The sequence below is a fragment of the Bidens hawaiensis genome, unplaced genomic scaffold, assembly GCF_021521415.1.
Source record: "Bidens hawaiensis isolate Kalapana, Puna unplaced genomic scaffold, B.hawaiensis_p1.1 tig00001179_1, whole genome shotgun sequence".
Lineage (NCBI taxonomy): Eukaryota > Viridiplantae > Streptophyta > Magnoliopsida > Asterales > Asteraceae > Bidens > Bidens hawaiensis.
In genome coordinates this window covers 665848-687890 of record NW_027491068.1, presented here as the reverse complement: position 1 = coordinate 687890, position 22043 = coordinate 665848, and the positions used below count along the sequence as shown (strand labels likewise).

Genomic DNA, 22043 nt, shown 5'->3' with positions numbered 1-22043 from the left:
ATTTTACTAATAATAATTATTATTATTATAAAAATTATATATGCCATATTAATGATAATAACTTACTTATAACATTTTAGTAATAATAGTATTAGTGATAAAAATATAACTCGAGTAACGATGTCGTTAAACGACAACTAGGCCCGACATGGGTTTCAGTTCGCCAAAACAAACAGATAATATTAACAATATAAGATTTTAATAATACTCCTTAATAATCATAATAATAATGATAATAATAATAATCGTAATAGTAATAATCTATAATTGTGAAAATAATTATAATCATAATTGTTTTGTTAAAAGTAATAATAGCAATAATAATAATAATAATAATAATAATAATGAGTTTTAACAAGATTTATGTTATGAATAATAATGATACCAAAAAATACACTCCAAAGTCGGTTTAAGGGGGAATCGGACTTGGATTCGATTACCGATTAATTTGTTAGATATAAAGACGATAAAAAGAACTCTAAATCCCTTACCATATGATGTTTGACCGAGAGTAATTGTCGAAGCCGAACAGGGTCGTCGGAGAAATAGGCTGCCGGAGAACAAAGGTTGCCGGAGTCGCGCCGGAAAAGCGCATAAGAGAGAGAGAGATAGAGAGAGAGAGAGAACGAGAGAGAGAGAGAGAGAGAGAGCAAGAGGGAGAGAGCCGAGAGCAGAGAGAGAGAGCGAGAGGGAGAGAGCCGAGAGCAGAGAGAGAGAGAGATGACGGAGATAGAGAGAGAATGGAGGTAGAGAGAGAGAGGTTGAAGTATGGTTTTCCGGTCGCCGGAAAAGCAACCAGAGAGGGAAAGAGAGTGCGGCTGAGGGTGATGGAGATGCCGGAAAGCCGAGGGAGGGAAGGTGAAGTGGTGGTGGTGCGTCGGTGTCAGAGAATAAGGGAAGAGGGTGGCCGGAATCGCGTCGCCGGTTTCCTGACGGAATCTCGGGCTCGCCTGAAAATGGCTACAACGGGGGGTGGCGGCTGGAATGAATAAATGGTTAGGGTTAGGGTTAGGGTTTGGGTTTTTTTTCCTTTTTATATGTATAATACATATTTACAGAATGACCCTCCAAGTTTGGGATTTAGTTTATAATGATTTAAAACTTGTATAACTTTAAAGAAATCCACTTTAGTCCCTAACGTTTATTTAACCGAGTTTTTAAATTATAAATAACTGTATTTGACAAACCCCACACACGCTAGAGTTATAACATCGATAATTTGATAAAATGCCGGTTCGGGTTTACAAGCTTAACCACAACTACGATGTAAAATTTATTAAAATAAAACGCGAAAAATCAACATGTTACAAAATGATTACAAAAAAAAACGAATATAAAACGAGACCCGAAATTGACGAATGTCACAGTATCCCCAACTTTTTGGAAATTTCGTCCCGAAATTAAAATAAACTTAAAGAAAAGTAACTATTAACGAATATTGTCTTTAGTAAAATATTTGCATGAACAACTTTTAAGCAAAAGAATAATGTCAAATCCTTGCATGACTCGAAAAACGCTACAAATGAGAACATAATAATAGCACTTATATATAGGAAGTACCAGCGGCGTATCCACCATGCCCTTATCATAACTCGCATTTCTACCATCTTTCTGCTATCATCCTCGGACCTGAGTTATCGCACACAAGTGTACTTACTATGGCTTCCATACGGGGATTTCGATAATTAAGTGTGCACCCATAATTATTTCGATCCTCGTATGGTCCATATGGTTCGTCCCATTATGTGGTTTAAAAGAAATTTCAAACATTAGATTCGTACATAAATCTGTTGAATTTTACACATATTGATAAAACAATACCAGCAGTTGGAAATTTTGGGGTTGACCTTTTTTTTAAATAAGTAGGAAAGTGGAATAAATAATTGAAACAATAAAAATCTTAATGTATAACTAAGGTTAAAATAACTATTTTGGTTTAGATAAGTAGAGACGATCGAATAAATACAAACCAGGGTAGGTAATTACGAGACGAGAATTTAAAGTCAAGTGTCATCAATGTGAAAAGAATAAACAAATTCTTGAGCTCCATGGTTGTACGTTGGGACACTAAAATTAGTATAAAATCTGATGAGTGCAATTTTAATAATGAGAACTCTGATAGATGTAAATGAGAAACCCAGAAGTGAGTACATGAGGTCGGGGTAAACAATGATACAGTTAACAATAATATTGTACGATGAGTTTTATACGTGAACAAACTTGAGGTTATAAGTAATTGAGAATACGATTACGAAGAGTGTAATAACATGAGAAATGAGGTGAGTTTCTTTGGGGTGACGCATACGTGTATCAACATAAATGAAATAAAATTAGATTAATAATCAAAACAATCAATGAAATATGATAAAACGTGAATACAGCCACTATTGTGAAACAATTTATATAATCGTCATTATAATAACGGTTTCTAATAGCGCCAAAACTTGTAGACAGACACACATAGGCCGTTAGTAGATTAGATGAAATGATATAGAATAATGTATAGAATCGTGTTTACATAAATGTTCAAATATAAATAACATAGTCATGAAAATATCGTTTAAAAGATAAACGAAATTTTTAGCCAAATTGAGGATTTGAAAATATTCCACATATTTTATTGAATAGTTTGCATTCGGTCACGAAAATCAAAACACAAAAATGAAATCTCATGTGCATAATATGTCATCAAAACATCTAATCAAATGAAAAGAAATCGCAATAATTGTGAGACTTGAATTTAATGTCAACATATGTAAATCGCATAGCTAAAGAAAGTTTTGCTCATTATCAAAAGTAAATCTTGTAAGCCAATTTGCTAAGGGAATGTGTATACACAGAGCGGTTGTGATGATTTTTTTATAAAATAATGCTTGCGATAATAAGAAGTAATAGTTTCCGTAAATCGTTATTGAATAACAATTTGTGTAACGATATAAAACATTTATAAACGCGTCCCAAAAAGATTTACAAAATCATGGTCATTGCGTTTATGCAAAATAAGGAAAATTGTAACTTATTACTAAATAAATCCCGCATTCAACATTCAAAATGAAACCTCGTGTTTATAAGGTCTTTATGAGATTTACCACTTTAGGTGACAATATTTATGATTATTGAAATCATCCATGTAATCGGCTAATAATCTTTGAAAGCAAATCCTCATAATCAGATTTTGTTGTCATGACAATACCATATATATATATATATATATATATATATATATATATATATAGAGTTTATAATTCAAAAGTGTTTATTTGAACACATGAGATTGTAATAAATACGCTAGTTGTATATATATAAATAAATAAATAAAAATTTTGCGGAAAACGAAACTTGCATGTGTAGGGGGTGGTTTTAGGCTTAAAACGGTGAATGGTTTGGAAATTTAGTGGTAAGTGAGAGTGTTTAGGTTGGCTTGGATAGTTGAGTTTTCTTGTGTTGAATCGTGGGGTTTGTTGAGTTTTGGTCGTTTGAGTGGGTTGGGCTTAGCTAATTTGTGTGAGTAGTGGTTGGGCTAATAGGTGAGGTTTGGCTTATTTGAGCTCGGGTTAAGTTGATGGGTTGGATAATTTGATCTTGGCTAGTTTGGGTTGAGATTTGGTTTATACAGGTATTTTGTAAGGAGTGTTTAGGTTGCCATTTTGGTATCAAACTCTATGGTTGGATGGGAACGGTGTGGCGATATGGTTTGTGACTCGACATAGTATGGGTCAAAGGGTTTTAAGTCTTAGTTGGGTAAACTTTGGTTTGTATATGTTCAAAGCATTCGTGGGTGTGTTTGTCGGTGTCTTTGAAGTATTAGGATAGCGAGTTTGATAAGTTTTCGTGGCGTAGGAGTGACGGTAGTTAGGGCATTTTGTTAGGTTGATTTTTTTTTGTATATCTTGGACTTGCATGGGGTTTGGGTAGGTGAGGATATAACGTTGATGTATTAGGTTTCATTCATATCGAGGGAGGATTTGAGTGCTCGGGAAACTTTTGAATTGGAAGGGTGGTTTGATTTAAGGCGGTAGTTTGAGATGGATTACGGGTGTTTGAGAACTTGTGGTTGCGTCTAGGAAGATATTTTATTTTATTTTTTGACTAATAATATGTATTAAATTGAAAATATCATAATTTATAAATAATGTTTGAAGCATCCACGAAAATTTTGATAATAAAAGTTACAAGTTAATATATATATGAATATATATATTATATAAACAGAATTTTTGAGATCCAAGCGTGTGAATCATAGGTAAGCCGGGGCGTGGTTGGCCCCTGTGGCTGGGACTGCGGGGCGCAAAAGAGGAATGATCTGTGAGATTGGGTTTTTTATTCAAACTTGTGTGTGTGAGAGAGAGAGAGGAGATTGTGTATGTTTTGGGAGGAAGAAGCCCCGGATCGTGGTGGTGGTGTGATCTGTGGTGGTGGTGGTGGTCCGGTGGTCCGATGATCGGTGGTGGTGGTCCGGTGAAGAAGAAGCCATGTGTGATTTGTGAAGAAGAATATTAATATTAAAATTAAAATTAATATTTAAAATAAATAAATAAATAACCGGATAAAGCCCCGGATCACCGGACCACTACACCCTCTGGGGCTTGGTTGAGGGGCTTGATTCAGTGCCATATCATCGCCTACGTGTCGGGTTTTGATTGGATCACTTGAGGTTCAACCAAGCCCCATTACCCATAGCCTAAGATAATGTTGTCTTCAATCTCTATGCATTATGCCACGACAATCATTTTATATCCATTTTTTTTGAACGACCAACGAAGTAACGCCGGGTACTCTGTACGCGGCCCCCATTGGCTAAAGGTAGCTCGAGCCGGCCACTAGTTCGGACGGACAGAACCCCTAGCGGTCCACCTATTGAGGGATTCACTGGATAAAACCTGACCCCCACGCCCGCCAAATGGCATGACAACGAGGAGCCGATAAAACCGGGTGAGATCAGGACTCGAACCCTGGCAAGCCAGAGTCATCCTCATATCTCCCATATAAATTGGTGATAGTGAGGTTTGAACTCTATACCTCTCACTTGTAAAGTAAGTGCTCTACCATTGAGCCACAACCAATTTATTCATTTTATATCCATAATGTTACTTATTTTTTACCAACTGAAAAATATAAGAAAATAGCATAATTTAATTTGCCAATATATAATGATAAATATATTTACATACACATATCATCTAATAATTGATGTAATGACAATAAATAATGCTTACAACTGTCAAAGACGACCACCAGCTTGATTCTTTTCCATGTGCTCAAGATTTTTGTGTCATTTCAATTTGCCATGAATAACCACCATCTCTTAATTATTTTGGTGCATATATCATTTGACTTTAATTAAATCTTATTAATATTTCAAGTGATTTTAATTTAAGTATAAGTTTAATTTTGACTAATATATGATATTGATATTCTTATTAAATTTTCAGTTCGCTCCCATCAGATTTTACCATGAACAATATCAATAGAGGATGGATGACAACGTTTTCAAGTGGAAAAGAAAAACATGGTAGAGAACGAAAAGGATGGATGATCGTGGTCCATGATCTCTCTGGTTCATCCGTAGCTGCTGCATCAATGATCACTCCTTTTGTTCCTTCTCAAGGGTCTGATCGTGTTTCACGGTCAAACCCTGGGGCTTGGCTTATCCTTCGTCCTCACGGTGTCTCGATTAGTAACTGGAAGCCATGGGGCCGGCTTGAAGCTTGGCGTGAAAGGGGCCCAACAGACGGATTAGGTTATAAATTTGAACTTGTCACAAATTCTATGACAAGCGGGATTCCTATTTCTGAAGGCACGATGAATATAAAGAAAGGCGGCAAATTTTGCATCGACGAAACATTAAAAGATTCAAGAGCTAGTCCATTGTCAAACATCAAAGGGTTTGTTATGAGTTCAAGTGTTGAAGGCGAAGGGAAAGCTAGTAAGCCAATGGTGCAAGTGGGTGTGCAACATGTGACATGTATGGCCGATGCTGCTCTTTTTATCGCGCTTTCAGCTGCAATTGATCTTAGTATGGACGCTTGTATGCTTTTTTTCTCGAAAACTAAGAAAAGAATTTTTACAAGACGAACAAGATTTTCTTTCATAAAAATTTTAACATTTACGAAACAAATAAAACATATTCTTATCTTTAAATGTAATCATATGCAATGATAACCAATGAAATTAGTGACCTAAATTTGGATTGACATTCCAATTCTTTCCTTCGTGCTTAAAAATATTTGTGGGAAGGCTTAGCTTTTCTATCTTTTCCTTTTCTTTTTTTTTCTTTTTTTTTTAATTTCCTTTTGGTAGATGTATACGATGCTTTTGATGTTGAGATTTGAGGATGATACTGTATAGATAAAGTTTTTATTTTTTGTTTTTGTTATTGTTTTGATTTGTCTTTTTTTTAACAAAATATGTATAAAATTTGTGTTCTTGAGCAAGTAGCTATAGCACAATGTTTAATCGGATTAAATGTTTTCGTTTTCTTTCGAGTTAATTTACCATCATCAGCCGTTCAAAAAAATAATATACGATCATCACCTCTTAATTGTATCTGACCACTGAATTAGAAAAATTGCTTGATTTGTATAAGCTAAAACTATATAATTGGAAAGTGAATTTCCATCATGAAACCATATAATTGAACCACAACTAATAAAAACACTTAAACGAAGAGATTGTTACTACGTAGCATATGCGCTCATGTGAGTGCGAATGAGGTGAGTCGTTTTATAGATAGTCGGCATTATGTTCCAAAAAGCCCGAAATAAGATGATTTTGGGTCCAAGTTCGAGCCTCATAAAGACCCTTCAACTTAACTATTCTCCCAAACGCTATCGAAATTATAGAATCCTCCCAAACGATTTTTTCCGACCCGTTGGCATAAATGGGTCCCTAAAAAGTCAATATTTTCATTTGGAGACTTCTACTTGACATAATACAGACCCGAGTGAATATTTTCAATAAAGGTATAGATATACCTTTTATTATGTGTCCTTTTTTGTGCGAATGAGTTAGACCCGTGGAGAACTCATTTGCTACTTCACATATCGCTTCTTGTGCTCGAAGATCGATTATGGTTTGCTAGATATTGACGGCCCCTTACTGGTGATCTGGAAGACTCGAAATGAGGTTATATTCAAGGCTAACGATTTGAAGACGAATCTTATTTTTGACTCGATTTCTCATTTCTCTTTTTTGTGGATTGTTAGTTGGAACAATGAATTAAAAGTTTCCTGGGCCGAGTGGTTAAAAAACCTATGCTTATGATGTAAGTGTTTAATATTTGCTTAGCTTTTTCTAACCATCTCCCACTAAAAAAAATAGAAAAAGTAAATAGCACCAGGACAAGCATTTTGGTAAATTTAAGCATCCACGGCACATGCGTGTACCAAGACTAGTTGACCCATAGGCCATAGCCCACCAAAGGACTTACTCGTGGCCCACCAATATCCAGTCAACTACTCAAGTCTTTTAACCCTCCCCTCTTTAAGTTTATTCACCTTAATAAAAATATTTAGTTCTCCCTAGTTCTTATTCAAAAGTAAGCAATATGGAACCACGCCTTATTGAAAATGTTTTTAGTGTTAGATAATTGGTATATATTACTACAAACTACGAACACGAATATATATATATATATATAGGATATAATTAATGAAGTAGAACTCTAATGGAGGCCCAAGTATTGAAGAGCGTGTCATATTATATTTAGAGGTCCATGATTGTGCTTCCGATTGTGGCCCACGAAAACGGGCATAACTTGGCCCACGAAGCTCCGTTTCGAGCTCATTAACAGTCAAATCGAAGCTTGAGACGAGGATCACGTTGTGGCAAACTGCCCACGGTGGTTTGGCCTCTGTCCGAAGCCCAAAAACACCTCCCAAATAAAGTTATGGGTCTTTTTATGTTTTTTCGCTAGTTTTTACATTTTTATTTTTTTGTGTTTAGCCCATGGACTTTTAGGGCCCATTTCGTATTAGAAATTTTATTTATATCATATTTATGTAATGTGAATGGACCGACTTGAATTTCAATAATATATTATTTTCTCTTCATATTCCTTGACATTTGGGTGGGATTTTGGGAGTTTTGGGAAGTTCATCACAGGTATTCTTAGAATCAACGTGATTCGATCTTCGTTATCGTTTTATTGTTGCATCAAACTCACTAGGTGCTAGTCGACTAGTAGGATACTGACTACCAATTAGTTTGATTGGAATTTTTATATGTTATAGTTAAAATCAAGGTTTAATTGCCTTTCCGAATAAGTATATATAATGTTTTATAAAAAATGGTCTAGTTTGGCCGACTAGGGCTGACTACTAATTAATGTCATCGATTCGTTGAAAATTAGTCAGTAACTCATCGACTAATCTTCGCTTAATCCCAAGTTTTACAACACTAGGTATACTGCAAAGAGATTATATGTCTTGAAGACAAACATACAGAATAAATACAATCAATACAACACACAAAGTATAAAATATGCTAATATTCTCTTTCAGTTTGAGTGGTAGCATGATTGACGCTCAACCTTGATCGAACAGTTTATCACATGAGACGATGTCTATGAGGAAAACATAGCAACTTAAAGTAGATCGTTGGGACCATGGATATCCACCCAATTAAGTCAAAACTATAAAATATGAGGTTTCAAACAATCGAAAAAATAACACAATAAATTACTTCAGTTAACTAAATTATATACTCTTGTTATATCTAGTTACATAATCACCCTAGCTATGGAAACATTTTTGTTGTATATCAAAGTTATTTTGTTAATCACATTATTACAAATAATTACTCTAGTTAAACAAAACATTTCTTGTTGTCCTTTTGTTAATCACATAATTTAGTTATACATATATTTAGAAGGCCAGCTTTATTAAAAGAAAAATTAGGCATACTCATAAGAAGCAAGTAACTCGGTACAAACAAGAAAAGAGAAAAACAACAAAGTACTACATTATAATGGAAAATTGATAAAGTTAAACTTGCACTATTTTTCCCACTCCAATATTAATCGTTTGCTTCGATGCTTCACCCACAAGAAGGATGTAGATTTGATTTCATTTCTCACTTTGGTCATTTGAAATGTCAAGTTATCAAATATCAAATCGAGTCTACTATTTCAAATCATCCAATACCGCATGACCTTTCCTCTTTGTTCTTTATGTCTTTGCTTGGACACCAAAGAATCTCTTCCACCATACCAAAGTTGCCCCTTTTAGGTAATTTAACCCAATCGTGTAAACCCACTTTGAGACCGACAATGTACAATAAGATGTTATGAGTTTCTACATTATTACCGCACAAAACGAGTTTCTACATTATTACCGCACAAAACACATTGGACATGACCAACATTAACTCCACCAGTCGATAAATCCCACTTGGTTGAAACACGATCAAGTAGCAATCTCCAAATGGAACAGTTTAATTTGACCGGGACACGTTTAAGCCAATAGATAAAATCAAATGCCTGGTTGTTCAATTTGTCAATCTCCCATCTAAGTAATTTAATAAGAAAACACGAAAGTAAGTCGTTTGAACCTTTCCAAAGCCACACATCTGAGTGTGATATTCGATAAAAGATTAAGTCAACCATTAAGCTATAAATGTTGTCCAACCGTGGTGGGTTACCTGCACCGTTTCCATTTCCAATCAAATCCACCGTTGCTCCCATCTAGGGTTGTTCAAAAACCTAATAGCTCACACAATAAAAGCTCGAATAAAACTAGTTAAAAAACTTGATGTGAAGCAACCTGAGCTGATTTGGCTCGTTTTTGTTACCGATCCAAAGTCGACGTCGTTGGCTTGATCTTAGGCTTGTTTAACTTCAAATTCAAGCTCGAGCCTACGTAAGTTGCCTCGTTTAATTTCAAACTTGAGCTCGAAGCCACTATGGCTCGACTCGTGAACAGAGGCGGACCTATGTAGAAGGTAGGGGAGCGGCCGCCCACCTTAATTTTTTTTAGTGTTATTTAAATGTGAAATCCCAATCGTCCCCCTTAAGATTAGTGTTAAGTCCCGATGTTGCCCCCCCAAGAAAATAATTCTTGAGTCCGCCACTGCTCGTGAACAACCCTACTCCAATCATAGCACTCAATCACCCTCACATCCTTTTGAAGTTCCAAAGCAAAAATAGACACCGGATCACCTCGAATCCAACCAAAATAAGGCCCATTTGGCAAATAAACATAAGAGTCCAAATAGACCGGGCCATTATTCAGCCCATATGAGTTGTTAAGCCTTAAATACATAGCACACTCCCAACCCTAACCCTAGAATAATAATAATAATAATACAAGGCACCTGCTTCTCGTTCCCTGCATCCAGCCGAAACGAAGACTAGATCTAGCTAAACAACCTCAAATTCAACATGGGTAGCCTTAATTACTTAGATTACTGTGTTTCTATTACTTACAATATCATCTGTTAATGATTGAATTTTGTATACAGGTAAGGTTCACGGATCGTTGGCTCGTGCCGGTAAGGTGAGAGGTCAAACCCCAAAGGTGGCAAAGCAAGACAAGAAGAAACAGCCACGTGGACGTGCTCACAAGCGCATTCAATACAACCGCCGTTTCGTCACCGCCGGTAAGTATCCGCCTGTTAACGTTGTTATTTATTTAACTATTAGTTTGTTAGAATTTATTTAACTATTAAGACAAATAACTAATACTGAATCTGAGTCATTGATAGATCCTTTTAATTGGGTGTCTGTAAAAATTGACTTTTAAGTTTTAGATTGTTTTGAGTTTCATCAGCTACAAGTGTAAATTGTTTTGGGTTGGTGGGTTAAATTATTTAATTGTAACTTGTGATTTATATATTTGTGTTGTGTTGAACTCACATTAGATTATGTCATGTTTGAGTCGACTCGTTTTATGTTCCTTTAAAAATTTGGTAATTACTACGGAATTAGTGATAATTTAAGAAATTATTTAGTCATTTTTTTTTTGTAATTTTTGTTATTTAATTTGTTTTTTTGTTAGTATTCCCCATTTCCAGTTAACTAACTTCGATTTACATATTTGTCTCATGATTAGAATATGCGGATGGGAATAGTTAGAATATGGATGGCTAGAACTAACGAAATTATTATGTTAGAAGTGAATAGTAGATAGAATGGTTTAAAAGTTGATATTTTTATGAAAAATTAAGAGACAGTTTTTTAACGTTTTTTTATCTCTAAAATCAAAATATTAACTGCTTTAAAACTGTTAAAAGGATTAACAGGTCAATCTACTTTTAAACGGGTGGTTGTGTTTGGGTTGACCTCTTTAAGAAAACAAGTCATGTTTGCTGATCCCAAACGAGTTTTCTTTGTGTCATGAAATTTCTGCCTCTAATATCCACATGGGTTATTAATATTTGGTTTCAAAGTAGGTTTTATTTAGGTAAATTGATTTCACTTGGATTGGCACATGTATGAATAAACATGGATTTACTGCATTGATAAATATTGTGTTGTGCTTGTTGAGATTATGGTGTTGATGCATTTGAAATTGTGGCTAAGTTTTTGATTTGTGATTGTGCAGTTGTTGGTTTTGGAAAGAAGAGAGGACCTAACTCATCAGAGAAGTAAGGTGCTGGACCATTTACAAGTTTTTGACGATTAATATGCTTTGGTTTTGATGTTATGAACGTTTGTTATGTTTATTAAATTTTATGAAGTGGTAGTAACTTTCAAATGAAGTGATTGCGTTGTGTGTCAACATTTCATGAGTTACTTTTTAATAGCAGGTGTAATGATTGATGGTTCTAGGATGCGTTGTGTTTTGATTGTGGTTTTTAATGACCTAGGAGAATGAGAATACTGATGCAAAATATTAAGAAGAAATCTGTCATACTTGAATGTGAATTTTTACGATTCAGATGAAACATGATATCGGATATAAAATTTTAATTTCATCTAAATAAAATCATAAATAGAAACAAATCGGGTTTTTTCAAATTCCCGGATTTAAGTATGGATCCGTGTTCGGGTATGATTGGGTATTTGAAAAAAATATTGGCAATACTCGGGTCGTGTTTTGGCCCTTGTATTGTCTTTAAAAACCATACCTATGTATTAGGTTCGGGTCAGATATATAACTGGGTATTTAAATACCATATTTTTGGGTATTAAAAACCCTATTTTTGTTTTTTTGGTTTTTCTTTGATAATTTTTCAGGTATAGATTGGACTTTTTAAAATGTTACATTATTAGGGGTGTTTTTTTTGGTATTTTTAAGATATTTTTCGGGTATACATCGGGTATTTAAAATATCTGGTTTCGGATATTGGAAAAACCCGGTTCTGGGTTTGGAACCGGTTCGGGTTTTCGGGTGTTTATCGGGTACAAACAAATCGGGTCCGGTTCGGGTTTGGGTTTTAGTATCGAAATGAATACCCTATCCGTACCGTACGGGTAGGGTACGGGTTCGGGTATTAAAAACCCGGATATTAAAAAACCAATTCCAGGATTTTGTTTCGGGTCCGGTTTCAAGTTCGGTTTTTTTTGTGCACCTCTAGTTTGCAGTACGCATTACAATTTTTTTTAAATACGTGCAAATTGTGTAATGATATAATGATGTTTTGTAATTGACTAATGATCCAAATCTATACGTACGTATAAGGGCCACATAACTTATTTAGGGCTTTTAAAAAGTAACTTTCATAATTAATTAATTTTAAAAAGTTATACAGCTTAATATGAGATGGCGAAATGAATAGGTTAAGTTGAATTGGGTGATGAATACGAACTGATTTGGTTAGCATGGGTATGAGTAGTATAGTTTTTTTAGGCATTGATTTTGAATGCGATAATTCAATTTCATGGGTCAAGATTGGTTAAGTTAACTCATCTTGACCCAAGTAAATGTTAAATTTTAAAGGGTTTTATAAATCCATTCAAAAAAATTAATAGAAAAATTATAACTTAAAATATAAATTAAAACCGAAAAAAGTAAAACTAAAATTGTTTTCGCTGTCGTCCTCGCTCGTTAAAAAAATTGGTTTTGTCTTGGTTCAGGTTTGGATTTTTCTATTAGATTTTGTTTTTATATTCTCCCATTTTGGTTAGTTTCGGTTCGGTTTTGATGTTTTCGGTTTTTGTTAGGTTTCGATTTTTTCAGTTTGAATACGTGAGTTTTGTTTTGAAATAAAATAGGATGTAGCTTGTTTTACTCCATTTAACCCAGAAACAAACTCATTCTAACTCATAAACAAAAGTAATTATAAATCTCCCAGAAAAAAACCGATTCTAACCCATAAACAAAAGTAATTACAAATCTTCCAGAAAAAGACTGATCTTTATCTTCTTAATAAATTCTTTTAATCCATCCGACCCATTTCAAATTTTAAAAGTTAACAATGTTGAACAAAAACAACTCATTTGAGTTCGTAATGCCACCCCTATCCCACATTCTTGAATAACTAAAAAATGTTGACCCAATGAGAGAAGAAAGTGATTTCAATGAAAATGTATAAAACACTCTCATCCTACATTCCTAAACGAAGGCAGTGATGCCAAAATAATGTCTTTAATACAGGCTGCCAGTATTAGAGGTGGACAACAAAACCGGTTCCTGGAACTGGTTCGGTGGAACCGAACCGGAACCGAACCGGTTCCTACCCGTTTTTCGTAGGAACCGGTTCGGTTCCGTTTCAACCCGACGATCCGGGACCGGTTTGACATGTTTGGAGGTGGACCGGGTAGGAACCGGTTCTGGAACCGGTTCGACCGGAACCGGTTCGGAACCGGTTATAGCCGTTGGAGTGGTTCTAGCCGTTGGGAAACGGTTTTATGGCCGTTTTTTGACCGTTGGGGTCAAAAATGGCCGTTTTTTGGCTCCCCAAACACCCCACTACTAGTATAAATAGGTATTTGGTGTAATGGGTTCATCACAACACTCAAAACGCAAACCCGAACGCAAAAAAATACAAAAAAATGCTATTACAACGTTCTGAGTTCTCTAATCTCTTGTTTTCTCTTCTTCTATATTCATATTTGTTGTTATGGCTGCCTCACAATCATCGGTTGGTCAAGGTTCCACCGCCGGACCAAGTTTCGTTCGTATTGTACCTCATAATCGTAATCAAGAGATTTGGTGCAATTGGGATTTGGTTGAATTGAGTGACCATTCATTGAAGGCTCGGTGCAAGTTTTGTGGGATTTATTTAAACCCACTTTCGAATTCAAATTTGAAGAAACACATCGAAAGACCGTATTGCAGGGCGTTGAAACAGAACGTCGAGTCGCAACAAACACAAATGGATAGTGAAGGCGGAATATTTACATACCAAATTGATCGAGTTCAAGATCGTATGGCGAAGTTTGTGATTCAAGAAGCTTTGCCGTTTAGCCACTTCGACAACCCTCGCTTAACCGCCATGATTCGAGATACGCTTCAACCACAATACACTCACGTAAGTCGTCATACTCTTAAACGTTATTGTTTAAAATTGTGGAAGAAGGCCAAAGAGGTACTAATTGCATATTTTGAAAATATAAATACGGGAATAAACTTAACTACTGATGTTTGGTCGGCTCCACATGGTCTACCCGAATCTTATCTTTGTGTCACCGCTCATTGGGTAGACCCGTCATCGTGGGAAATGATGAAACGCACCATTGCTTTCGAACTCTTTGAGTATCCACATACGGGAGATAATTTGTTTGAAATTTTAGATTATGTTATAAAAACTTATAAACTAGAAAATAAAATATTTTCAATTGCATTTGATAACGCGTCGAATAATACATCGGCGGTTGATAAATTAAAATTAAAATATACGCCGATTTGCAATGGTGTATTTTTTCACTCAAGGTGTGTTGCACATATCATTAATTTAATCGTGCAAGACAGACTTGCTTCGGATGAGGTTACATCGGTTATAAACGATTTTAGAGTAATGCTACATGAAGTTTTTAAGAAAAGTAAAAAAAGACAAATGGATTATAGAAAATTTTGTAAAGATACGGGAAGAAAAGCTTTGGGAGCTAATTGGGATGTACCTCATCGATGGAATTCCACTTGCATAATGTTTCAAAGTGCTTTGAAACAAAGAGACACTTTACAAATGTTTCATTCTAGTCTTGCCGAGAATGATTTGGCAATCCCCTTTTCAAATGAGAAATGGGAAATTATCAATGACTTATCGACTTTTCTTGAAGTTTTTAAAACATCAACTACGAAACTATCGGGAACGTATTATCCGACAAGTCCCTTGGTTCTTTCGGAGTTATTTTTAATCGTTAACAATCTTAAAGAATTTGAAAATAAAAGTCCAATGTTTTCAAACATCATATTACCAATGAAGTTTAAATTAAAAAAATACTTTCTTGAATTGCCACCGATTTTTACTTGTGCCGCAGCTTTAAACCCAATGTTAAATGTTACGGGGGTTGAATGTGTGATAGACGAAATTTTTTCAGCCTTAGATATGCATTAAGTTGACCCAAACTTTTCAACAGAGGCACAAAATGATTTTAACTTGAATTTTAAATTTATGTATGACTTTTATATAAATAAATATGGGTCAAACATACACATGCCTACGCCGGGGGGGTCTTCATCAAGTTCAAGTGCTCCTAGAGTACGAGACCCCATGATTAGCCTTATGAACACCGTTCGCAACGTAACGGCTAAAAAACAAAGGGGTAACACCCCTTCAAGCGAACTAGGAAGGTATAGTGCATATGATTTCTCTACCGGTTTATCCGAAGAGGAATATGGCACTTTTGATGTTTTGGCTTGGTGGAAGGTAAAGGAAACCGAGTTTCCGATTCTTGCCACCATGGCCCGTGATTTACTAACCGCCCAAGCTTCTACGATAGCTTCGGAATCTGCTTTTTCTCTTAGTGGCAGGGTAATATCGGTGAGAAGAACAAGACTGAATTCGGAGTCGGTGGAGATGTGCATTTGCTTGAAGGATCACTTGGACTCAATCGATCGTGTTCAACACGTAACCACTCTGGAAGACGAAACACCACTTGATGTTCGAGTGCACGACGAACAAGAAGGCGTTTCTACAAGTAATTCTGATGAATAAGTCGCCACTCAATAATTACGACGAACAAGAAGGCTTTTCTAGAAATAATATGTCACAACTTTATATTTATAAGTTTAATGTTTTGTTAGTTTGTTTTTGAATATTTTAAAACATGTAACCTTTTTTTTTTGAACTTCTTAAAGTAAATAAAATGAATTTTATGTTAATTGTTTTTTTATTTAACATGTTATACAAATACGAATCGTATAACACCGCTCTTGATTATAATTCAGCATTTGACTTGCGTAAGCCAAAAGACTATAATACATAGCAAACTCAACAAATGTAACACGATACAGATTTAAGTTCACCATTACACGATACACGATACAGACTAATCAATTCAAACACGCTGACACTCATAGCATTAAGTTCAATATGTTGTTTACCATTGCTCTGTGGGTGAACAACAAAAGTAGCATGAGCCTCTTCAGAAATCAGAAGAACACAAATCATCACCTACACAAGCAGCGGAAACGAAAAACGAAAAAAAAAAATAATATTTTACACTGTAACCGGTTGGAACCGGTTACAGTGTAAGAACCGGTTTAGGAACCGGTCAGAACCGGTTCCACCGGTTCCAGGTCCGAGGGTTGGGGAACCGGTTCGGTTCCCTAACCGGTTCGACCATGGAACCGGTTTAAACAGTGATGTTGACTAATGGAACCGGTTCTGAACCGGTTCCGGTTCCTTTGACCAACCCGATTTGATCACCTATAGCCAGTATACCTTAATGCTCAATTTTTTTTAAAAGTGTTTTAAACTTAGGGTCTAAAGCGTTCGACTTATGTCAAGCATAGAAGACGCCTTTATGAGAACGTATGTATCTACAACATAACGTCCTAACAACTGAGCTTTTTAATTAGATCGATTGTTCCCAAAGGCCAACTAAGGTTACCCGTTTGGAATCGGATTCGAACATAAGAACTTGTTGCCTCCATCCAAAATCTTCACTTCCCCTTGTAGTTGAGCTAAAACTTGACACTTATTAGACATTGACACTTATATTGAATTAACAACCAAAATAAAACATGCGTACAATATAACAATAATTAGAAAGGTTGAGTTATTCTGGGGGGGGGGGGGGTGGGTTATTAATAAACACCGGAAAAAATAAAATAAAAAACTAAAATCCCCCCCTCTCTTTGTTTAAAAAAACAAAAACAAAGAAGCAACAATGAAAAAAATATTATTGTGTTTTTTTTCTTTCTTTATTGATTGTGATTTTTTTTCTTAATATTGTGTTATATTTTGTTCGTTATTGTGTTATTTTGTAATTTATTGTCTTTTATCATTTATCATTATGTTTATTTTTCGACATTGTGTCTTTTTTTAGAAAGGGGACGAGGATGATAGGAGAAACATTTTTGTGTTTATTACTTTTTTTGTTTTTAATTTATATTTTGAGTTATGATTTTTTTTATTATTTTTATAAATTTTTTTAGACAACTAATTCTTCCATCACTTTTATTTTTATTTCAAGTTATATTAAAACCCTTTTCTCATTAGAAAATACTTAAAAGAGAAACGTGATTAGTAGAATGTCAACGTTATCTGTTATCTTTTAGAATCGTTTCAATGTACAAAAATAATAAAATATAAAGGGAAAATGCTTTTTATAATACAACTAGCAATTAGACCCGTGCACGTTACGGCGCATCATTACGCTCATACGTGCCTGTAGTGTGACAAGTATAAAAGTTTCTAAATCAAGCCATTTTTAAAGATCAATATTACCGTACACTTTCTTGTATAAAAGTTTCCCATTTTTACCCGTTATGGCGTTATATGACGACTCCAATTCTTGCAACCAGAAACACACATATATGTCACACACACAAAGATAAACACTACATTAAGAAACAAAACCAAATTATCGAACACTAACAAAAATATCTGCATATATAAAACAACCGAGCAGCACACACATGTCATACACATTTAGTATCTGGATACTATATAATAATATTATGCATCCACAGTAATGAGCCGTTTATATTTGTAGATTTATTCTATCCATCTTTCATTAAAGCTAGCACATCATCTTTATATAATTTTTCTTATTCCTAACCAAACTTGTATTACCAAGTCAAAAGTGATGTCTACACATGTATTGGATATGATTTGCAATAATAATTGTCTTGAATTAGTGAAACAGTGAATTAGAAACTGCAGTCAAACATTTCATGACCAGGTTAATTTGAGTATTCGTTATACATTTTTATAAGCAGGGGTGTTTTCGGGATTCAGAAATTAAAACTTTCAGCTTGAATAACATATGATAGGTTGTACACTTGCAAAAGACTACATAGTAGTTAAAAGTCAAATCATATTTTGCAATTAACACACTTTACATAAAATTAAGATTCAATATACTGAAGCAATTTTGGAATATTTACTAATACAAGGGACAGGCTAATTATAATGGTCAATTAAGTAGGGAACAACTTCTGATTAGTACAAACAAACCAAAAGTAATGCAAAGACGCAAAGTTATTCAAGTTCCATATATTGAAAAAATATTAGAAATCATTGATATAGGTGATGATATATCTATATTAAATATAATACACTAAACAAGAGCAAATTAAAACACATGATTTTAAGAGTTACAAACAAACCAAAAGTAATGCAAAGACGCAAAGTTATTCAAGTTCCATATATTTAAAAAATATTAGAAATCATTGATATAGGTGATGATATATCTATATTAAATATAATACACTAAACAAGAGCAAATTAAAACACATGATTTTAAGAGTTTACAAGTGATAATACATAAAGTATATGTGTAATTAGGGGTAAAATTGTCTTTTAAACACAAATCATCCAACTTACAAGTTTGTCATCTCATCTTTAACAATATTCTTTTTTTAGTTTCAATTTTAAACCAACTTCTCACTCATAATTTTTAAACATCAATAACTTTTTCATACGTTAATATTTTTGTAAACTTATTGTACCATAAAAACGAGTATTTTATTCTCTTTAATTTGAGTATAATATTGTTATAATTTTTTCAATTAAAAAAATTAATTTGTTACGTAGGGGGTGTTTAATGCCGGTTTTGATTGTTTTTAAGTTAAGCTTGTGAGTCCAACCGCTAGTACCCATCTTTTGTCATCCAAAACCAAAACTAAACCATTGAAAACTGAAAGTCAAACTGTTATTAACGGTCTGGTTTTAGTTTGGTTTGGTTTAACAGTTTAAGCTTTGATAATTAAATTTGTTTAAAATGATTATTAAATTAACCGTATCATCAATTCCAACTAAGTCAAAATATGATAGTTAAAATGATAAAGGAAGTAAAAATACCGACGGAAAGAAAAAATTTCAGCCGTGAAACTAAACCGATGACCGGTTTAAACGGTTTCAAGGTTTTAAACCGAATCATGAACACTCATAATTGTTACGTGATTAATAGGGTCCGGGTTCAAACACCCGCTGCATCGCGTGAGCACCCTTCTGTATGTATATAGGCATAGTTTGGATGCAATCCAACCACCACCATGCTTTCAAATAAGCCTAGATCGTTCTATTTATATCCTTTGATGCTGAAACATCAAACATTATAAATCGTAAGCAATCATGAAGAATAATACGCAGTAGATTTTAGATATATTTGTAAGCACCTACCACCAGATATGAAATATAAGTATGGTGAACCTTTCGGTTCCAACAAAAAAAAAACAAAAAAAACGATCTACCCGAAACCCGATTGCTGAACCTGAAAAACAACCCCACATGACTATAATAATACTAACACACCCTTTCTTGCGATTGCATGTACTCAGTAAATGATGGTCTAATCTCGTAAGATGAGGTCGGTGCCATGGTTACCTGAATACGCGGGTCCCATGGTCTCATGCTTGAATATGAAGTTCCTTCCATAGTTATTTCAACTCTTGCAAATACGTCTCCTACAATAAATTTTCAAAACAATGTGAGTATTGCTGTTCTAAATATTGATACAATAAGCGTCTGAAAATGATCAAGAGAACTTACATATTTTGTAGATGCCTATACCCATGGTATGTTGAACCAGAATTAATAAACATATGAATTAAGCAAAGTATAATCAAAATAAGTATCAAAAAAATTATTTATAAATGATCTAGATAACTTGCATAATTTGTAGAATCTGTAGAAACCGAATTCGTGAATTGAGTAAATAAACAGAAAATTAACAAATAATTTTATTACTTATACAATACAATACAATACAAGAATCTGAAATACAATACAGAATCAAAGAAATAAACCAAATACAATACAAAAAAAAATTGTAAACGGTTTGGCTGAGGATCGTGTTGAACACGGGGCCCTTAAAACAATATTTCGAGTCTCCCAAGAGAACTCGTTGTTTCCCAGGGTACAACAGCCGGAGCAGTAGTACTGCCGGAGTTAACCGTAAACCTGAAAAAGGTTCGAATAAAAGAAACCAGAAATGTAGAAGAAGAAGACGTTGGAAAAACCTTGCAACAATGCTTGTGTTGTGTGTAAGGTTTGGTGTGTGTTGCAACTTAGTTTACCTCTCTATTTATAGAGGAAAAACAAGGCACAAGTTTTTCATCCCACCAATGTGGGATACACCACTATAGTATTTTCTTTCAAATACACACAATCACACATCGATATCTCATTCATCAATTTCTATTAGTGTGCATTTGTTGTGTCATAACAACCTACTAATGCACACGTAACAAATTTTCCAACAATCCCTCACATGAATGGAAATCGATTCTTCGAAGTAAGTTTCAGCAGTTGAGTATTGCCGGATAGGTAGGTGTTACCCTTTGAACCTTCCGTTGTGAAGCATACTTAGCCTCCTAGCGGTTTGTAGTCGCGATGACTTTGAACAGACCCCCTTTTGTGTAGACGACAATATGCCTTCACACAATACTCTCCCTGGTTTGGTCAACCACTCATTCTTGTGTCCGTTATGGTCATGGATCACGGTCCTGGTTCTGCGAGAGCTCTAGGAAATTGCGCCTCCCCACAATTCCATTCGAAGCGACCACACTTCTCTCTAACATAGGTGATTCACATGAATCATTAAAAGCATCATGGTTATTTCACTTAACTTTAATATGCTTAACCTCTCTCAAATGTCACTGGTTTTAGGGTACTCCCCTAGGAGAAAGGACTAGGAAGTTCAAGACTCCCTTTGGTTTTTGGGGTACTCCCCCACAATGACTGCCTCTGGTCATGTGATTAAGTTTGCCTATTGAACTTAGCCCTTGGGATCTCCAGTCTGCTAAGTTAGGTTTCCCTCATACTTCCTTTATCGCGAGCTTTAGTCCCATTCCTCTCGACAACTTATAAAATTTATCCGTGCTTAAGCCTTTTGTTAACGGGTCTGCAATATTATCTTCTGACCTCACATGGTCAATCGTGATAACACCCGTTAACAGTAGTTGTCGTATCGTGTTATGTCTACGTCTCATATGCCTTGAGTTGCCATTATACATTGAACGTTGAGATCTACCAATTGCAGACTCACTGTCACAGTGTATGCAAATTGGCGACAACGGCTTTGGCCATTGTGGAATGTCTTCCACGAATTGACGTAACCATTCTGCCTCTTCCCCAGATTTGTCTAAGGCAATGAATTCAGACTCCATTGTGGATCTAGCAATTACAGTTTGTATGGATAATTTCCAAGATATTGCTGCCCCACCAAGTAGGAACACGTACCCACTTGTTGATTTGGAATCTTTCATATCCGAAATCCAGTTCGCATCAGTATACCCTTCGATCACAGCTGGATGGTTGGTATAATGCAAACCATAGTCTCTTGTGTATCTTATGTACCTAAGCACCCTTATAATAGCTTTCCAATGTTGAACACTTGGATTGCTAGTATATCTACTTAGCCTACTCACCGCGTATGCTAAATCGGGTCTCGTACATGTCATGAGATACATTAGACTTCCAATGATTCTTGAATACTCTAATTGAGCAACCGGCTCAGCTCTATTTTTACATAGATGTAGAGTAGTGTC

At 34.9% G+C, this 22043-nt stretch overlaps 2 protein-coding genes and 1 pseudogene across 2 annotated transcripts in view; 2 read left to right on the top strand and 1 right to left on the bottom strand.

Annotated features, from left to right (window-relative positions):
• The window catches only part of LOC143562362 (large ribosomal subunit protein eL32z), a 120226-nt gene that overhangs the window by 83746 nt on the left and 14437 nt on the right, over window positions 1-22043 (bottom strand). The window lies entirely within an intron of this gene.
• On the top strand, window positions 5428-6169 carry LOC143561781 (uncharacterized; annotated as a pseudogene).
• LOC143562340 (small ribosomal subunit protein eS30z/eS30y/eS30x) lies at window positions 10296-11756 on the top strand. Its single transcript, XM_077050170.1, has 3 exons — window positions 10296-10382; window positions 10459-10596; window positions 11541-11756. Exons 1-3 carry the CDS (start codon window positions 10379-10381, stop codon window positions 11585-11587), a joined length of 189 nt encoding a protein of 62 aa, XP_076906285.1. The 5' UTR covers window positions 10296-10378; the 3' UTR covers window positions 11588-11756.